Below are 14,865 nucleotides of genomic sequence, written 5' to 3'. Positions count from 1 at the left end.
GTTTTAGGGGCCGCAAAGAGTACAAGGATTTCACACAAAGTCCTACTATTATTATCTATTGTACTTTTTTAGGTTCTTGATTCAAAACACCAATTATCAATTAATAAAACTAGTGCAAAACCTAAATCTCACAATTCCGCGAGAATACATAGCATCGGAGAAGCGAGAAGCCTTTGCATAACAATGTCGACTTAACATAGGTTGCAGAAAATTTCAATACATCATGATTATCTTGAATCCTCTCGTTTCTACAGGTGATCGTGTGTGGCTGATACTTGATGGGCCTGTTGATGCAATCTGGATTGAGAACCTCAACTCAGTACTGGACGATAACAAGACATTGACATCGGCTAATGGTGACAGGATTCCTATGGCTCTCAACTGCAAGATTCTGTTTGAGGTGAGTGGATTTTTTTGTTGTGGCCCCCTTTCTCACTCCTGTACGAGACCCTGTATAGCGGCCACTGATATTGTTTTTAAAAGGATTGGAACCTTGCTTACCTACGTCAGGTCCACTTTATATTGTTCTACATGAGTCAAAAACTTGCCGCAATTTTGGGGAGTTCAAAAGAAATTTCTGTTAGTGCAGCTTCGTCGTTATAACGAGTACTTTATAATTCTGGACGCTGAAGTAGTTATTTTCTTCATTGGTTGCCATATATATGGCAAAGAGAAACAGATTTTATCAATACTGTGTTGATCGGCGGTGCAATTAGTTCTGTTTGTAACATTTTGTTTTGTGTAAAATTGCTATTATAATTTTTACTCAAATTGTAGCGCACTTCGGCGATGGAACTTATAATCTGGTGTGAAAGCATGCAGAAATATATTGCTATTACAGTCTTTATTCACATCCAAAACAGAACAAATTCCAGGTAAAAACACAGTCAATGATAACACTATATCATAACACTATGTCTTTAAGTCACCTTGAGGCATGGGTCAAAGGTCACTATATTATAGAACTCGATTTGGATTTCTGTGTAGATCTCTTAAATGCGATTAGTCATCCAACACTCAAATCCATATATTTAATCGTTGATGCCTTGTTTTAGGCATCATCGGAAATGGCTACTTCTGTCCTGAGCGTGGTTTCACTGAAGAAGTATTGAAGATCATACCATTGCTTGTGCCTGCTACCAGGATACTATGGCAGTGGACAAAGGTTAGTTTGATAGTGATTTAATACCAGTTAACTTGATATCAGTGAATATTCAATTAAAGCAGTGGTTCCCAGCTTTTTATGGCTCGTGGTGGGTGTTAGCACTCTTTCCAGTGGTATTTATAGCATAGCTTATAGTGGTATTTACTTTGATTGGTTGATTTCAAATCCCATTATGTTTAACCCTCTTTTTCCGCTGGTTACAATCGACTTTTTGTACCATTTTATAATATGTAATGACTAGTTAACCAAACGTGCCAGGAACACCCCCAATATCTCTTTGAAAAGCCTATTTTCGCGTCTTCCTACTAAAACGCGCCCAGATGACGTATCCGCAAACTGTTCGACCTTAGGCCGGTAAGATGAGAGAAATTTCAAAAAATTTTGAGAGAACGTTTCACACTCTCATCGCTCCGATGAACACGAGTTACAAAGAAACAGATTTAAGCGCTCTGCTCAAAGAGCATTACGTCACCTTTGCAGAAAAACCAGACTCAGCTTCGCAAGCGAAACGAAACGCGAAATATTCAATGATATGTAAGAGCATGTTCACGATAGTTGTCTGGAATCTTTGTTTGTTTATTATGTGCGCGAAATTGTTTCCCGCTCGATCAAATGACTTATCTTTGAATTAATGACAAATACTTTCGTGTATCTCTAAGCTTTGAAATACCTACACAAATAAAATTCACTTAGTAGTAGAATAAAAAATTTACAAAAAAAAAAATTTTGACGGATCAAGCACGGATCATAGTTGGAAGCCAAAAATGATTTTAGTTAGTGCGGGAATACTTCACAAAACATGAACATAAACGTAAAATAGTCCGAAAATACCTATTATTGTCATATTATGACCAAGGATGGTAGTACGAATATATATATCATTAGGAAAAAGAGAGTTAAACAATTCATTCTCAACAAAGTGAAACACCCTATCAAGCAATAAACTAGGAAGAACGGGGAGTTTTGCTTTGATGTAAAAAGTTAAATAAGTTTTGCGCAATGTTCCCCCTCCCCTCCAAGAGCCACAAGCCCAAGTAGACCCAATAGGAAAAATTAGTTGATTTTGTACATAGTCGAACCATCGCATTATTTAAATCCCAGAACTAAATCAAATATATATCAACAGATTAAAATGCTTCCAACACCGGCAACGTTCCATTACATTTTCAACCTTCGAGATTTATCGAGGATCTGGAAGGAATGCTGACTGTGAAGTGTGAGGAGTGTGTTACTGAGATGGATGCCATCTATCTGTTCATGCATGAGTGTATGAGAGTCATTGCTGATAGGTGTGCTGCATTTGTAAATATGGGTCATGAAATGCTTTCTGCAGATCTTGCTCACCTATACTATAAGTAGGATGGGATTTTTCATATGACACAGATCACAGCCTCTCATTGGTTACAAGTATGTGTTGTACAAAATGTAAAAGGTTTCAGACCTTTCAAAGTAAACTTATCAATGTGCCATTGGCTATAAGAAAGCCACTGACATTGGTAAAGAATCTTAACTTTAATTTTGTAGGTTTACCAACCAGGAAGACAAAGATTGGTTTGGGGCCTCATTGCAACGAGTTGTTAAAGAATCAGTCGATCACGACCTAGCGGAACAAATGACAGGAACAGAACCATACTTTGTGGGTTTTCTTCGCGATCCCCCAGAACCTACAGGAGAGGAGGCTGAAGATGCTGAACTTGATGCTCCCAAGATATATGAAGCAGTGAGTAGTTGAGAGGATAAATCATTTGCATGTCTGGCTGTTTTCTATGTTGGGATTTGTTTAAAGATTTAGACTTGACTTTAAAATTTTGTTTCAGACTTATCTTTGCTGTTGTTGCACAGTCCTATGTAATTACTGTTATAATTGATTGTAGAGAGAGCTATTTGTGTGTATTATCGACCAGGATAATCAGTGAGAAATATATGTACCTAATTTTGATCAAGACTACGCACTTTTGCTCTGAATGAGCACTCGCGCTAGATAACCTCAACAATAAATATGTTTATATCTGTTTTTCTGCATAATGTGAATTTGAGTTTAATTCTTTTGCCCACCCCCTCACACAGTATGTAATAAATTAGATATGGGCAATGCCGAATTAAACAGATTTTGTTTTTTACATTAAATAACAGCCCTTTACATATGTATCTTTAGATATACGAGGAGACGGCTGCACAGGGCCTTGTGTTCGGAGCAGACGGTCTTTAGATGTGAAAAAATGTTCAATTTTTTTTAGGAACATGGACAGGACAAGCAATGACATATGCATTAAGGAGCATGCTGCATCGGCGGAATGGAAACAGAAAGAAAATATCCGACGTTGTTCTTGTTGTCACCGATGGAAGAGCTCAAGATGATGTAAAAAGACCAGCAAGAGCACTAAGAAAAGCTGATGTACTGGTAAGATACCATAATCAATATAGTTAGAGCCAGCGGTCGGATTCAGTGGGTTCAAATTCCCCTTAACCCCCCTCCTAAAATTTCAAACAATAGGCCCGCCCCCTCATTTTCAGGTGTGACACTATATTTTAATTTTTAACGTAAATATTTGAATACTCAGAAAGTGTCTCATATGCTGGTGAAGATGATTAGTCAAATACATAACAGATTTTATAAGTTACAAATAGTTTTATCAATAATCACAAGATATACATCACCCCCTATATGGAAACGCTTGGGAACATACTGGTTTGAGCGTTTCAATGTGATTGGAATGAAAAGTATTTTTAAATCGAAATAGACACCAATATTGTTATAAAGTATATATAGCTGAGGAATGCATACATCACGATTACACCTCACTTTTTCAGACTTCAAAATTAAAAGTCAAAACGAATGTCAAGTTGGTTTTACCGCGAGTCTTGTTGGTGTTGTTATTTTATAATACATTCTTTAGTTAGTTTTCGACTGAATCCGTTATGGTAATACCGTGATAATCAGCGAAGATGACTAGTGATAGGATAGGATTTACATATTTATCCTGGGGGAGAGCGGTTACGTGAACCACCCTACGGCGGCGAGGAGTCGAGCAATCTATTCGCACATGATCATCCCCGCATGGGATTCGAACCTGCGATTCCACGAAGGGTAATCAGAGATGCGGTGGCGAGCGTATTCCTAACGCTTTGCACGATGCGCCACACCGCCGAGCATTGTTATATTTGGCGTTTCAAAAGTTATGTATTAGATATATGTAAAGTGTGTCATGTTAATGTAGCCCATAGGTTCTAAAAGTGCTTCATACGGGAGAGAAACCTAGGCGCTCCGCAATCTATTCATTTACTTATTAAAATACTGATTTGGCTAATTTTTCAACCGTCCATGAAAACAGAAACGGCATTAATAAAATTTTACATCGATAGCTTCGAACTGTGACAACAAGGCGGTTCACATATGACTTTATCTAATTTTACGATTATTAGTGAATAACATTGACTTTTTGCTTTTATTTTCATAAATTTATTTTGGTGCTGCGTAAATAATAGCCAACCACTCCACGGGCTCCATAACACCAAAGGTACTGTAGTTAAGTTTTGACATACATTAGTAAATATGACGAATAGTTAAAGCGCTATAAGTTCGGTATTGTTTTTGGAAATATAAAATCCATTGTTATTGAGTTTGATACAAGAGACAACCTGTTCTTAAAATTTTGAATCTCACCACTGGTTAGAGTTATCAGATTGCAAGTGATAGCAACTAATTGGCAAAATATAAAATATGAAAACCACTGCATTGGTGGTTTAAACCTTGTTCGCACTTCGACAATTTCAAGAATCTCATGAAAGTAAAATATCTCAGAATTCAAATGCTTTGCCAAAATTACGAATTTTATACAAAGCTATAAAGTTTAAACAGTTGAACAAAAACAAAGCATACAGTTTTGCACTTTTTTCCTTCGTACTGGGGTGCCGTATGATCGTTCATTTATAACCACTGGTCGGTTACAACTTTCCCCACTATTAACCCACGAATCTGAAACAAATAACTGGCTAACGAATCCCATGCCCAACATGGACTAGTAACTGGACGAAAGGCCGTGGTTCCCCATATAATTAGCCCATCTTATCAAATTTACTTTCCCTCAGGAAAAAAAGTAAATCTCTAATCTGTTGTGTCGTTTCAGACATTTGCTCTCGGAATCACGCCGACAACTGGAAAACTTAACATGGAGCAGCTCCAAGGAATAGCTGGAGACGAATCTAGACTTCTCCTCGCAAACGATGGTTTTGAAAATCTAACTCCGGGATTTGCAGCTGAAATTAGCAAATATATTTGTGGGGATTCGTGTTAGAGATATCACCATGGCGAATAAACATCGAAGTTTAATTTTCAAAAATATAATCTCGCACAAATTCTTCAACAACGTGACAAGTTTAGAGCCAAGTGATTAACGAAGTCAAATATTGGTTTCGATACATATTTAATAAATACTTTTAAGTCATAAAAGTAATTTTGTTCCATTTCGCTTCTACTATTTTTCTACGTCCCTTTATAGAGCGTGACCACCCCATAATATTTAGACACCCTCAAACACTGAAGTTGTTTAAAATGAATATTTATCGAACTGCCTTGAAACAGCTTAAGACTTTCTTGTTCTAAGACTACAACATTTTTTAAGCCTAATTTTTTATATTTTCATCTATTCATATGGATTTTGTTATTCTCACTTTATAATAAACTTTGTTGTGCAGAAATAATTGTATTGAACAGTTTATATTGATTTGCGGATAATGCAAAAAGAAGCTTTGGGTCGTTAGGTTTGCTTTTCTCCATTTCGGACCCTCGGCCCTTTAGAAGAGTCACGGGGGCGTTTCTGCGAAGGGCACGAACAAATACTTTAATAATGTCCAGGGATATATTAATTTGAGGTGAGTTTTACCATTGCAATGATTTGCAATTTTTCGCTTTCATTAGTTGGTTGTTTTATTATAGATAACGGCCCTGAAATAACTGACGAAAATGCGTTGAGGCAAAACCTGAATTTTTATACGAGAGAAAGGGTTTTTGAGAGGAGGACACGGGTCATTGAAGTTTTAGGACCACCGCTCTGGGTCTACATCTATTATCTTTGATATGTCATATTGATAACGCGTTTAGTAACAAGATTATGATCAGCTGTTCCAAGCATCTTTGCGTCAACCAGTCCACGCCAAACTCTATCGAACGCTTTTGAAATATGTAAGACAACTGATTGGGCTTTGACGCGCCAGCGGAACATTTTTTTAACACTGTGGCAAGCATCATGCTATCTGGACCGGAATAAGTTGACAAATAAAGTTTTGCCATTTCTCCTAAAAACAGCGCTTTACTCATTTTTATGATTGTCTGTTATGAAAATTTGGAAGCTCGCATTGAAAAGATTTACGCTGTAATTACTGAAAAATTATTTGGCATTGTTTTTTGAAGAACAGTGGAAAAGGCACAGTGGAAAATCAGCTCTCACACTGATACTATATCCTCACTCCTGTCCGCGGTTTGATGTTTCAATCCGCCCTTCGGTGAGTAACAACGTCCCCGCAAACGGAAGCGGACGGGTAGAGCGGCGCAAGCTATGAGGTGAAATTGGTTTTGGGGAGTTGAAACTAAAATTTCACCGTTCCAGTTTTTTTCTTTTTTTAACTTAGCCTTTTTAACGTGACAAACCACCGTCTGATATCTTTCAATTATAGTCCACAGTGAAATATATATAACGTTGGAATCCCTAAATTTTATCCGTATTATTTTATATATATCTAATATCTGGCTAATGGAAGTAGATGAAATAAGCGACTCCACGAATAATTTGTGCAACCTAGAGGCCGATAAGGAAAAAAAATTGTTATATGATGATTTGGGAATCATTGGTGAAATATCATATGATGAAGAACTGGATGACACAAATGAACGAAGTGAAACATTTCTGTTACGAACGCCGAAAACTAAGCGCCCTACACACGATGTCCTATTGAAATGTAGAACTCCGGAAAAACCACGACGAAATTGGAGATTCGACAGAAACCCCACTGCTTATTTTTCTAACGAAAAACCATTCACTTGTGGTCTTTGGAAATCCCCATATTCAAAATCATCGTCTAGTAAAGATATTACAAGTGAGTCAAATTTGATCAATTTCTCGTATAATATCATACTTATTTCCAACCAATCATATTGTTTTTGCAGTCCTCTCCCTTCCGTAAGAAATCGTTATTTACATATTTAGAATGCTGAATATTTCGTCTCTGGGTAGATGCTTACAAGTTTGTAGATTATGGAATAAAATCGCGTGAGTTATCGTAATGTATTATACCAGATATGGTTAAATTAACTCCTACGAAAAAAAAGTTGAGTATTGAACATCCGAACTTTGCTTGAAATCAGGTTATTATGTATGCACATTTTGATTTTGTGCACAGAGTACCAACTTTATAAAATATGATTTTCTATTTTCTTTATACAATTCTGAATAATGTTATATATATATATTTATAGTATTTTCAACAAGGCTCTTCGTCATTCTTACCATCACCCACTGGACGGAAATCAAGTCAAAATTGAGAATTGTTGAACTTCTAAATGTATTTGTTATTTTAATTTCAAAATTCCGCACTCCAGAAGTATGTGTACCAATATGGAAGTAACTTATTTTGTTCGCCTATTTTACATCAATTTATGTAAAGGGACTGAAACCTATGGACAGGGAGATATTCACTTGGCTAACAGCTAACACAGACAATTCCCAAACTCGTAATAGAACCCAAATTCGGAATAAAATTATATGGCCCAACCCTAACCTGGTACACAAAATTCTGCACATTGACTCACGCGATGATTTGTGCAACAAAATATTATATATATATGATCAAAATATGGAAAATATGATGTTATTTTAATCACCTCCGGTGTCATGGCGAGCTTCATGTACGATGTTTGGATGGAAGCGCGATTCATCTCATCAGCTTGGTCATGTCTGCACAAGACAATTTATTCTCCTCGTACCGACCACGGGAAGTCATTTCCATCCTGGTAGAGTCTTGACGTTTATAGATACAACATTGAAAATCCGTGATTTTATCAAATATCAATCCCGACCTCGGGATTAGGAAAAAGGCCAATCACAGTTGGAATAATCCTAAGTGATTCAAGAGTCTTGCTGCACACTAACACAAGTATATTTCTGTAACGTTTCGTCTGACCAAGGTCAGACTTCTTCAGACATACATAATTCAACTAGTAGTTGAATGGTAGTTGGTAGTTGGTAGTTGTATGTCTGAAGAAGTCTGACCTTGGTCAGACGAAACCTTACAGAAATATATTTGTGTTAGTGTGCAGCAAGACTCTTGAATCACTTAGGATTGTTATCTCTACTCTTGCTACAGCATCCTTGCAATATATGCATACGGATCCACCGGCACAAAAGCATAGAAGAAGAATAAGTAGTTAGACTCGCAGAAACCAAATAATCAGCGACAGTTGGAATAGTTCAGAAATAACTCAGAAATATTCTGCCAATAAATACACTTATCTAACAATGGTTTAGTACACGCTAAAATTGTTCTACGGGCGCAAGGAATGTGTGCTAGGGCCGCGGTTCGGACCACCCTGATATACCCTATAAAGCTCGGTACAAGCAGTACTTAATCATATTCATGTAACCCTATCCTGAAATCCCTACTAACATGCATTCTTAAATCATCATAGGTTGTTTCATGTTCCATCCGAATGTTGGCCAGGGTAAATATTGATATTTTTACGTAAACTGCGAAGGCGCGTCTGACGCACTACACAATGGCATGATTTGAGTTTGTTGATTAATTAGGATAATTGGTAAATTGGAAGCGCAATAGTTGAATATCTTGTCTCAGTCTATCTCAGTATTCGGTGTGAATCAGTGTTTACAGATTCTGTATTGTTGGTAGTACTCGTTATGTATCTGTTGGAAATACCAATTTGTAAATTTACAAATTCTTGTAAGAACTGAGGTTTTCAAGTTTAAGACAAATATAATTCAGGGCAGTATTACAGTTAAACTAACATAGTAACTACTGCTTTAATATTTTTGTCATAAAACTTGAATTATATTTACATCAGAGCATATTTCGTTTGGTTGTGTTACTTGTAGAGCCAGGACATAACGTATGTATATATATACTAAATTAGGTTTTGTATGTGTTTAATCTTTATCGTGCTGATGGATTTGAAATATAGAGAGTTGTGTATATAGAGAATATATTGAGTTGTGTATCCATATGAAATATTGAGTTTTCGTTTATTGTTTTCAGCCGATGCCATGTTCCTGATTCTATTCCAAGTTCCACCGTGTTGACTGTTTTTGTTTTGAACAAACTTCACAGATTCTTAGTTGAATTTAATTGGGACATAGCACTTTAAGGCACAGATAATATGCTGGAACCCCTTGCTCTCTAATATCAAACACTGGTAACTGGTCCAGAAACAAATCGTTTAGTTCGTGACAGGACTTGTTTATTGGGGGCGCGTTGTCGAAGATCTCTAACCACTAAAAATTAGCTACGAATGTAAATTTTTCTTCTTCTCGGAAACATTTTTAAAATATTGCATTTGAAGAATATCCTAACGTGAAAACCAGAAGAATGAGCATGTGTTCAAGTATTCAAAATTAAATGAAACATTACTAATGTTTCTAGAGAAAGATCAAAAGCTTCCTTCATCATCCTTCCGAAAGTTACAAAACCATATAGGCTACACTGAAAGCTAAACTCACATCTTTCATTAAACTTTTAATTTCTGGTTTTCTTCTCGCTAACGGTATTTTAGTTTTGAGTCGATTTTTCATGCTCCACATATTTAAGAAATATTTCCAAATGAGCGTTCTTGGCCTGAATCGCTTGTTATCTGAATAAAAGAACACAATTCATAGGTTTTGTTGTAATCATCATGCAAAATTTATATCTTAGCAGTTGAAGGTGGTTAAAGACGCTAAAAATGGCAAAATTATGACCGCATAAAGAATATATGTCTAAAAGAAAACGAAGTAGAATAAAAAACAGATAAGTTTAGGACTGCCCAACCCGCGGGCCGCGTTCATAAGCAATGAGTCCATGAGCAAACATTTTTTAAGATTTAAATTTTAGTACCGTATTTTATATATGGCTAAACTATGTTTCGTATTATGGCGTGACATCCAAATGTCGTTTCTTTCAATCACGGGTATAGTAAGTCTTACGCTCTGTTGAATATCGATGTCAGTTTTTTTTTTCAATTTATTGCAGAACTGCACATTCTGTTTGACAAATTCGAAAACTACTGTGCGATGAAAGAACCGAGCAGTGATTTATACGCACATGGCTGTTTCCATGAAGAATCATTATTTGAACAGTTAAAAATTGCAGAATTAATATAATCTTTTAAAAATCGAATATATGAAGCATGGCTTTTATATTGACGTTTATAGCTGTCGGTCTTTTCCGCAATTGAAAAAGCACCTTGACGCGATTATTTATTAAATCGTTGTTTGTTTTAAACTATTCCAACTGGGATTGGCCTTTTTCCTAATCCCGATGTCGAGTTTGATGTTTGGTAAAATCGCGGAATTTCAATGTTGTATCTATAAACGTCAAGACTATGCCAGGATGGAAATGATCGCCTCGGTGAAAGATGTAGAGAAATCGATTTTCAATACGATTCCAGAAAATCTGTGGATTCGACACGCATGTAAATTTAGATTCGAATCTCGCTCCATCCCATCCACTAAGACAAGTGATAACTTCTTCATATATATAAATCACAGCGTTGGTTTGGGATCAAATGTTATTACTTTGTGCCACATGCCATGTATTTAGAAGATTGTCAATCATATCTACCCGTTCCTTATTTTTTATAATGTAAAAAATTCTAATTGTACAGGCATTCAGTGAATGCGAGTATCGGCTTTTCTAATCTTATTTCTCCGCATTCAACAATACAGAACCTGTAAACACTGATTCACACTGAATACTGCGCTAGACTGAGACAAGACATCCAACCATTACGCTTCTAATTTACCAATTATCATAATTAATCAACAAACTCACAACATACCATTGTGTAATGCGACAGAGCTTCATTATGTCGCGCATATAAGTAGAATTGGATATGTACACTTCACTTTTCACTCCTTGATCATCAGGGTGACAAGATCTCCAACTTCAAAGTTGCGTTGAATCTTGAGTCGGCACTGTAATTGGGGAAGATATTCGTTTGTCAAGCGATGACAAAATAAATCATGTAATCACTGAACATGTCTGTATTCCTCTTCTGTATTCATGTGCTCGAAGAACAAATTAGGTGGCAAAGACGGTTCTAATCTATTTATCAAAATTGAGTTTGGAGAAAAGGGCATTCAAGTCTTTCGGATCGTCGCACGGTGATGTGAGTGGACTTTATTTTTTGACGCGTGTGGATTCCAAGAAATTCCTTCAACGAGAATGATAATAGCAACAAAATGTGGGGATAATAAATAATGTGAGTTCAGCTTTCTGTGACTTCTCAAATACTGGCTATGTGAACTTCAAATCTTCCTTTCGTATTAGCCGATTCTTCAGGACTCTAGCAAATGCAATATTTGTGCATACTCTACATCTTTCTATCTGCTTTTACCAAGTTACTTCTCAGTGGTGTCGATTTGAAACCGGAAAAGTCACAACCGTTGGTTACAGGGAAATTAATGAGTAAACCAGCGTTATGTTGCTTTAGTCAAATGTAAGTTGTATGTTCTTGAAGTTGTGGGCAACAGTTATAAATATACCACTGCCTATTTCGAGTTTACAGCTATCATCAGTTTTGTGCGAATCGGTTCTATTACAATATTTCCAGGAGATAAATTATTTATTTCTGCATGTTGCAATTTCAAGATTGGGAAAAGTGACAATAGCACAGCAACTAAACGCCAGTTCTTTTTTAATGAGCAATTCGAGAGTCCTGCTGCACGCTTACACAAATGTATTTCTGTAACCTTTTGTCTGACCAAAGTCAGACAAGCAGTTTACAACAATCAACTTTTTTATTATTCAGGGCTAGGCTTTTATTAGTTTTAAAATGCATCCTCATTCTATTTTATGACGTCATAATAGATATTACAAAGCATTTAAATTTTGTTCTTTTAATTCAGATAAAAAGCGATACAGGCAACGTCCGCACATTTACCCACATTACTTGAAAATTATGGAGGATAAAAATCAACTCAAATATCTTCAGAGAAGAGGAGATTGGCAGAAATCAAAGGATTAAACAGGTGATGTAAGTTTAGCTTTCTGCTTAGATTGTTTTGTAAATTTTGTAACAGTATTTCATTTCATTTAGAATAACTGAATATTTGAACACATGCTCAAAACATCTGTTCGTGGAACAGCTATCGCTGTGCTCGGTTGATTCTATGCTATATTGCTTCCATGACTACCTTGCCTAATGCGAGTAGCTCAGATTATCTATTAACCATTCTCGGTTTTTTAGCAGTGTTTCTTAACATGGGTTCGATCGAACTTCATGGGTTCTGTAGGGCTGTTTAATTGGGTCGACGAAGGTGCTGGTTTGAAACATTTGTATTTCATGGACTTCTTTCTATTCTACCTATATCAAAGTTAGACCTTAATCTCCGCTATCGCTGCTCGATTCACGTCACCCTCCACCATGAAATTCCTTTTTTGTGTTTTTTTCCTAGTTTTGTTTGCATTAATTATATGTTCATTTTGGTGAAAAATGAACTTCTGACTGGCTGACTGATGGGAGTATTTGTGTTACAATGTTTTGTAAACATACCTACAGTTTTCTGCAGATATTGCAACTTATAAAATAGCTTAACTATTTGCTGTTATTCAACAGTAATGCAACGACGTCATACTGTATCAATTGAAGACTTTTGCATCCTTTCGAGCTTTCTACAAAATTAACTTTAACCGTTCAATCCAAGAAGCAGTTGACGCGTGGATTGTTCACCTGGAACCAAACTAGTCTGGTAAATTTTTTGCTAATGTACACAGCTGTCTTGACGACGACGGTTCACATATGCTTCGGCTATTCGCGTCCTTGACGGGGTAGCAAACGACATGTCGACGGCCTAGGTACGATGATAAGTAATTATGTAGTTGCAATGAGTAAATGTGGCAAAGATTCAGGAATTCAGTAGCCGCCAAATATCCGATTTTAGGACATACTTTCAAGCATCCACAAAAACGTAGTTGCTTCTGCAATTGTTTACATTCTTTAAATGTACATGTCCAATGACGTAAAAAGAAGATTTTCACTAGAATTAAGTTTATGTTTCAATTGTCTCGAACTTGGACAGTTTGCCTTTTGGTGTAAATTTTATAACATGTGTCGCGCTTGTTCGGGTAAGCATTATTCAGTGATCCATGGCCTGAGGATCTTTACAAGAAGATCAAATGCTAACAACCATCGCATTGTCTCTACTCGTAAAACAGCGTTGTCAATGCAAATGTTTCAGACGTGGTGTCCAATTTCAGCCTTTGCCAGTTGTAGTAAAAGGTCTGTGGGCTTTTCTGAATACTTTATGTAGGTGGAATCTGGTTATGAAGAATATTGGCATTAAACAACGTGTTTGCGATGGAGTCACGCATACAACATTCAGCTAGAATGTTTAAAAGAGATCAATATATGCCTCGCCTCACTTGCAGGATATTCCGTTGGCCGATATTGAAGCGAATCAAGCTATGATTTTAATCGCGGCATAAAATCCCTTAGCGCACCCATCGCATCGCAACATGAACCAATATGAATTGAAATTCCTCATGGTTGGACTTGATCGGAAATTTGCGTACAAGTATTGACAATAAGACAATTTCAGATTTCATGCATTGTGGTTTATGTGACCATTATAGTCACGTCGTTCAATTTACCGTGTAGCGAGTCGTTTAATAATATATTTAATATATTATTTTCCACGAACAGTAAAATTAAATTATTTTACTGTCCTGATGAATTTGGTTTTATGGAGATGAATGGGAATTGCGAAAAGTTACTAAACGAACACGCAGCTCGAATAAAATTCAAAAGTCTTACAAAACAACTTAAAAATAACTCAAAAATATTCTGCCAATAAATACACATATCTACCAATGGTTTAGTACACGCTAAAATTGTTCTGCGGGGCGCAAGGAATGTGTTCTCGGGCCGCGGTGTGAACCACCCTGATCTACCCTATAAAGCCCGGTAAAAGCAATGCCTAATCATAATCAGTTGCTCACCCTGATCTACCCTATAAAGCTCGGTAAAAGCAATGCCTAATCATAATCAGTTAACCGCTATCTTGAAATTCATACTAACATACATTCCTAAATCATCAAAGGTTATTACTGTTCCACCCGAAAGTTGGCCAGGGCAAATTTGACGTTTTTACGTACACTACGAGGACGCGTCTGACGCATTACACAATGGTATGTTGTGAGTTTGTTGATTAATTATGATAATTGGTAAATTAGAAGCGCAATGGTTGGATGTCTTGTCTCAGTCTAGCGCAGTATTCAGTGTGAATCAGTGTTTACAGGTTCTGTATTGTTGGTAGTACTCGCTATGTATCTGTTGGAAATCACAATTTGTGAGTTTACAAATTCTTGTAAGAATTGATGTTCTCAAGTCTAATACAAATATAATGTAGGGCAGTATTACAGTCAACTTAGCGCAGTAACTACTGCTTCAATATTTTATTCATAAAACTTGGATTTTATTTACTCCAAGGCATATTTCG

At 36.5% G+C, this 14,865-nt stretch overlaps 2 protein-coding genes and 1 long non-coding RNA gene across 13 annotated transcripts in view; all 3 read left to right on the top strand.

The window, feature by feature from the left end:
* The window catches only part of LOC144428081 (dynein axonemal heavy chain 5-like), an 88,589-nt gene that overhangs the window by 10,500 nt on the left and 63,224 nt on the right, over positions 1-14,865 (top strand). For 2 of the 11 annotated variants that reach the window (XM_078116759.1, XM_078116762.1), the window contains exons 3-6: positions 255-400; positions 778-875; positions 1,056-1,165; positions 2,292-2,454. In XM_078116759.1, coding sequence (XP_077972885.1) covers positions 255-400; positions 778-875; positions 1,056-1,086 — 275 coding nt within the window. In that variant the 3' untranslated portion in view covers positions 1,087-1,165; positions 2,292-2,454. Of the gene's footprint in view, positions 1-254; positions 401-777; positions 876-1,055; positions 1,166-2,291; positions 2,573-2,689; positions 2,886-3,320; positions 3,567-5,292; positions 5,878-14,865 lie in introns of those variants that run through there. The other 9 variants (XM_078116765.1, XM_078116766.1, XM_078116760.1 and 6 more) reach the window with 8 other exon arrangements.
* LOC144428080 (dynein axonemal heavy chain 5-like) overlaps positions 1-14,865 on the top strand; it is an 84,108-nt gene that overhangs the window by 9,247 nt on the left and 59,996 nt on the right. The window lies entirely within an intron of this gene.
* LOC144428098 (uncharacterized) lies at positions 6,956-8,022 on the top strand. The gene is made up of 2 exons (XR_013478085.1): positions 6,956-7,258; positions 7,329-8,022. It is a non-coding gene; the product is annotated as an uncharacterized LOC144428098 (long non-coding RNA).

This window comes from Styela clava, chromosome 10 (assembly GCF_964204865.1).
Source record: "Styela clava chromosome 10, kaStyClav1.hap1.2, whole genome shotgun sequence".
Classification (NCBI taxonomy): Eukaryota; Metazoa; Chordata; class Ascidiacea; order Stolidobranchia; family Styelidae; genus Styela; species Styela clava.
This window is presented reverse-complemented; position numbering and strand designations above follow the sequence as displayed.